Here is a 5,161-nt window from a genome sequence, read left to right as displayed (position 1 = left end):
ATCATCATTGTTGATCTAAGTCACAAATAAATATAATATTATCAATGTATTACCATTTTTATTTTGATGTTTATATGCAGAGTTCACCAATGCATGGGAAAAAGCATCCCAATCAACATCTACTACAAGAGCATCTCCATCTAATGAATTACAACTTAGGTGTAAAATTGCTTAAATTAACAAAGACAAGGTATATAGGTTGGGTTTGAGTCAACCAAAGTGAATGGGAGACAATCATATCATGCTTCTACATCTTCATCTGTGTAGGTCATTAAGGAGGAAATTGAATAATTAAAAACAAGTTGTTGGTAGTTGAAAATGAGAAGGATGATTTTCCTGATAGAATGTTCAACAATAAGAGAGAAATTTAGTAAAATAAAAAAAAATGGTCGCATCTCTTGATGGAGAAGGCTAATGATAAATGTCCAAATTTACCTATTTTTCTATGTCTAAATGTTCTTGTTAGTGTATTTTGTTTCTAATGGTTTAGTATTGGGCTAGTTTTACGTTTTTCTTTTAATTCTTTAGATTTGTAGAATTTTAGTTAAAAATAGGTTTTTAGGAGTATTTTTTTAGTCTATGTTAATAAATAGGAAATTAGTACTTTTGGAAAATATTTTAATAAAAAAAATTATTTTCTTTATTTTGCTTAAATAGGTTTTTAATTTTTTTAAATGTTGTCTTTGTCTTTAATTGGTAATTGTTTTTTTTTTGTTCATAGTTGAATTGAAATTCCAAGATTGGGCCTCTACATTGAAAAATTGGGTTGATCGAATTGCATTGAGGGTTACTCCCTACACCACCACAAATTTCTTCCTGCACCACCACACTTTTTTTAAATTCCAAAACTATCCTTTATATTTTAAAATATCTTACACCTCTTCATTTTCTCTTGAACGGATGTCCCACATCCGTTTAGTTTTTTTTTTTTAAGTTTTTAGTCTTTTCAAGTTTTTAAATTAATATATAAATATTATTTAATCTTTTTAAAAATTATTACTTAATTATTTATAAATTAATTTTATTTTATTTAATAAAATAATTATTATTAATTTAATTTATATATTATTATTTAAATAATAATCAAAATAATTTAATTTTATTATTATTAATAAAATACTTGAATAAACAATCCGAAAGCAAAAATCTGCATTTGAAACGGGCACGAAAAATCTATTCCAGCCACGCTCCATCATACTGCAAGAATAAGAAAAGCTTCTCCCTGCATCTCTTACCATTTCTCCCACTACAAAAATAATACATTTTAGACGAGGTTGTTTTCCTGCGGTTTTTAAAACCTCAACTAATTTCCGGCAGTTTATAATAAAACCGTCCCTAATATTTAGTTATTTATTTATTTTAGAATAATTTTTCCCTAACCCTAGTGTCCTTTCCACTCCTTCATTCCCGCTTCTGCCTCTTGGTCTTATTTTCTCCCAACTCTATTTGTTCCCCGTGTCGTTTCTTCATCTTCAAACCAGGTGTGGAGTTGTTTCTTCATCTTCAAACAAGATGCGGAGCTCTTGGGCTTGATTCCACTTTCGCAATTAAACTTGCAAAGAAATATGTCGAGAAGAGAAACAAGGAAGCCCGTTGCGGAAGAAGTTGATAGAGTCATACCTAATCCGTGGTGCGATGGCCTGTGTCCGTGGGTGTGGTGGTAGGGGAACTTTTTTCGCAACAACGGTGTTTCAGTGTCTTCACGGCGAGTTTCCGGTGACTCAAGCGCGGCGTTTTCACGACGCGAGGATCTCGTTCTCCAGCGTTTTAGCGACAACAGAGACTTGGATGGAATTCGCGATTTATTTAAGTTTGAATTCGGGTTCTGTTTTTAGGGATTTGAATGGGGTTTTCTTCCGGTGTCCCATGATTTTGGGTATGGTTGTGGAGGAGAAGAAATTCCAGGTATGGAAGCTATTTTAGTGGGATTGATTGCTTGTATGTGGTACGATATGCTTTTCCCCTATTTTAATGTTCATTCCAGTATAATTGTATGTTTGGGGAACTGAAAATAGAATACTCTTCTAATCCTTGTAACTGAGGTTTCTCTGCAATTCTTTGATATTCCTTAGGTACATATTGCAGTCAAGTTGTTGTTATCAAAGTTCTGAATATGGACCCGGGTATAGTGAAAAAACGGAGGGGAGTGAATATGGATCTGGGTATGGGGAAGAACAACAACAGGACAATGGGTATGGTTATGGAGGGAGGAGTGAGTATGATGAGAAACCTAGCTATGGGAGCCAAGGAGGTGTTGAGAATGATTATGGGCATCCACCTCAGGAAGAGGGCTACCGAAAGCCTTGCTGTGAGAAGCGTGATGATGAGGGCTATGGACACAAGAAATATGTAAGTACTACTGCATCATGTTTTATCTTTACAATTTTTTATAGGTTTCTAGAATAGTGGCAACTCTAAACTCTCTATATTCAAAATTATGCTCTGGTTTGACTTCCTTGCGATTTCTGCTGTGACAATGGAGAAAAAATCAATCCAACTTTCGTTGATAATGTGTATTTTGCTCTTGTGAATGTGCTGGCTACTAGTAACTTGAGAAACAGAACTTTGAAAGTGAAATGTTTTAAATTTGTGTGAAAGTGCCGAGTTTAAAACATTGGTTATAATTCAGTGATTTACAGGATAGAAATCTGAAATTAGAACATCGTAAAACCTGTTCGATGATAGCTAAGGAAATTCAATTTTTTTACTTGACAAGTCAATATAGGTGAGCTGGATAGCCTACTGTCAGTTCAGTTCAAGTGGATCATAAAGAAGAACAAAGAATGAGTAGAAGACCACCTCCTGATCCCGTGGCAGTGCTAAGAGGCCATCGAGCTTCGGTCACAGACATTTCTTTTCATCCCTTTAAGCCGATATTATTCTCCGGGTATTCATTGCAATTGTTTGTCGTTTTTTATTTTATGGGCATTACTCTGGTACACATTTTTTTCCCTGGGTATGGGACATTGGCATCCAATATCTATCAAGCATTTCTTTGGCTGCTAGTTACTTTTATAATAGTTTTTAACACTAAAAGTAAAATCTGTGTTCAATAAATGATGAGTTGCCTTGGATGCCATACCCATCGGTGTGCCACAAGAACTCCCTGATTTAGTTGGTTGCGTATACAATTAGTTTCACTTAATAATTAGTTGCATCATCCTCTTCTTGCTTGCAGTTCTGCTGATGGTGAAGTCCGAATTTGGGATACCCTTCAACATCGAACCGTGTCATCTGCATGGTGCTTAGTTCTATAATTTTTTTGGCATTCATATTTGTGAAGAATATCGTTGATTTTCAGAAATATGATCCATGGTACAAATTAATTTTATACTGCAGGTTACATAGTGCTGCACATGGTATTGTTGTTGTTGCTTGTGCTTCTTCCCTCAGAACCAATAAATTTGCCAGGTGCATCCTTTTCTACTTGATCTCGGTTCTGTTTTAATATCCAAGTATATTCTTGCTTTATCAATATTCATTATTCTGTATATGTGTAGCCAGGGTAGGGATGGAACTGTAAAAGTTTGGGAATTTGATGATGCCGGTTTGTCAAGGTGTTGTAGTTCAACTTCTACAAATGTCTTATCCTTTTAGTTTTGAAATTGTTAACTTATTCTATAAAAATCCTTAATTGATTTTTTTAGTGGTAATATAAATGAAAACAAAATATACTATGCCTTTTTCCCTCGTCAATCTCCTTCATACCTCAAACGTATTTTATTCATGGCTCAAATGGGCTAAGAAAAAATTTATAGGAACATTTGGACAGGACAAAAAATATTTTTGGAATACAATTCAAATTTTCCAATACACATTCTCATTCTTACACAAAAACACACGTATATATTAGAAAAATAAAAAAGTTTAAATTTTATAAACTTTTATACCATTTTCAACCATTAAAAAAACCATAGTATAATTTTTTATTAAGTTATGACACTAAAAGTCATAATAATATTAGTGTGTTTTTTTATTAGTATAGTATTATATTATCAAGTTATGTGTTAGAATGAATTTGAAAAGATGAGTTATAATTTATTTATGAACTAGTTGGTAAAGGGATTCACTTTTTATGTAATAGTGATTATTAGAGTTTATTAACAGGAAATAATTCTTGGTGGTTAGCTTGGGTTTAAGATTGTTTGGGGAATATAACTGAATATGCATGATGAGTATATAAGGTTAATGTGTGATGATTATATATGGTTGAGATTGTTTATAAATGTTTGATGATGGGTAAAAATAATGGTATTTATATATGACTTGGATAAGGGATTGAAATCTGATTTGTGTATGAATGCATTATGTTTATGGGCTAAAGTGTCTTGTTTGTTGATAGTTGTTTTGTTAATAGAAACTAAACTTGGACCAGACACTCAAGGTAAAAATCATATAGAAATTCTGCTTGTGTCTATATAATAATCTGTTTTGGTTATTGATGTTAATTTTTGGTGATCAATCTTCACTAAACTTTAATTCTGGGCATTTGTTATATATATTATTGTTTGCTTATTATTCTCTTATAAGGTTTGAATTGTTGAATGCTTAGCTCACTCATAGATTTGTTTGTTTGTAGGTATATGATAAAGAAGCATGAAGAAAATGAAGAACAAGAGTGATAATTGTTATTGCATAACACTTTTTAATTTATTATGTAGAAGTTTATTTTTAATTTTTAGGACAAACATTTGTTATTTCTTAAGTTTACAAGTTAATTGTATTTTTAATTTTACAGTTTATTTCATATAATAATAATTATTTTTGGTTTTACATTATTCTGATTTAATATTAAACATATTTTATATTAATCACATTAATCAAGTCATTTGAGAAATAAAAAAAATTAAACTATTTTCATTACCGGCGGTTTTTTGATAACCCACGCAAATCCCGACGGTTTATTACAACCTCAGCAATTACCGGCGGTTTTTGTAAAAACCCCCGTAAATTACGGCGGTTTTTGAAAACCCCCGCAAATTACGGCGGTTTTTGAAAATCCCCGCAAATAGTGACAGTTACAAACAAAACCGCCGGAAATCTTTGTGACGGTGGTTTTTCCAGTGGTTTTGCCAACCGCGGGAAATGAATTTACCAGGGGTTAAAACCGCCGGTAATGCAGAAAAAAACCCCTGGTAAAATATTTTATTTGTGTAGTGTC

The 5,161-nt window shown here is 32.4% G+C and overlaps 1 protein-coding gene across 9 annotated transcripts; it reads left to right on the top strand.

Annotated features, from left to right (window-relative positions):
* The first annotated feature begins 1,273 nt into the window (after nt 1–1,273).
* On the top strand, nt 1,274–4,773 carry LOC148205847 (protein DECREASED SIZE EXCLUSION LIMIT 1-like). 9 transcript variants are annotated; one of them, XR_015783383.1, is made up of 7 exons: nt 1,274–1,945; nt 2,073–2,349; nt 2,726–2,887; nt 3,179–3,241; nt 3,340–3,411; nt 3,505–3,557; nt 4,580–4,773. XR_015783383.1 is itself a non-coding variant. In XM_088103888.1 (7 exons), exons 3-7 carry the CDS (start codon nt 2,784–2,786, stop codon nt 4,620–4,622), a joined length of 339 nt encoding a protein of 112 aa, XP_087960014.1. In that variant the 5' UTR covers nt 1,306–1,905; nt 2,073–2,349; nt 2,726–2,783; the 3' UTR covers nt 4,623–4,773. The 9 variants fall into 9 exon arrangements, 3 of the variants coding, with proteins under 3 accessions (XP_087960014.1, XP_087960013.1, XP_087960015.1); XR_015783381.1 differs by having other exon boundaries at nt 3,501–3,557; XM_088103888.1 differs by having other exon boundaries at nt 1,306–1,905; nt 3,501–3,557.
* Nucleotides 4,774–5,161: the final 388 nt, after the last annotated feature.

The sequence above is a fragment of the Vigna umbellata genome, chromosome 1 (assembly GCF_029865625.1).
Source record: "Vigna umbellata cultivar VRB3 chromosome 1, Vumbellata_1.0, whole genome shotgun sequence".
Lineage (NCBI taxonomy): Eukaryota > Viridiplantae > Streptophyta > Magnoliopsida > Fabales > Fabaceae > Vigna > Vigna umbellata.
This window is presented reverse-complemented; position numbering and strand designations above follow the sequence as displayed.

Excerpts from the sequence above, each read along its gene's own strand:
- LOC148205847 (XM_088103888.1), top strand. The coding sequence starts at position 2,784 with ATGAGTAGAAGACCACCTCCTGATCCCGTGGCAGTGCTAAGAGGCCAT. Across the intron at positions 2,888-3,178 it reads AAGCCGATATTATTCTCCGG|TTCTGCTGATGGTGAAGTCC; the intron begins GTATTCATTGCA and ends TCTTGCTTGCAG. Across the intron at positions 3,412-3,500 it reads AGAACCAATAAATTTGCCAG|CCAGGGTAGGGATGGAACTG; the intron begins GTGCATCCTTTT and ends GTATATGTGTAG.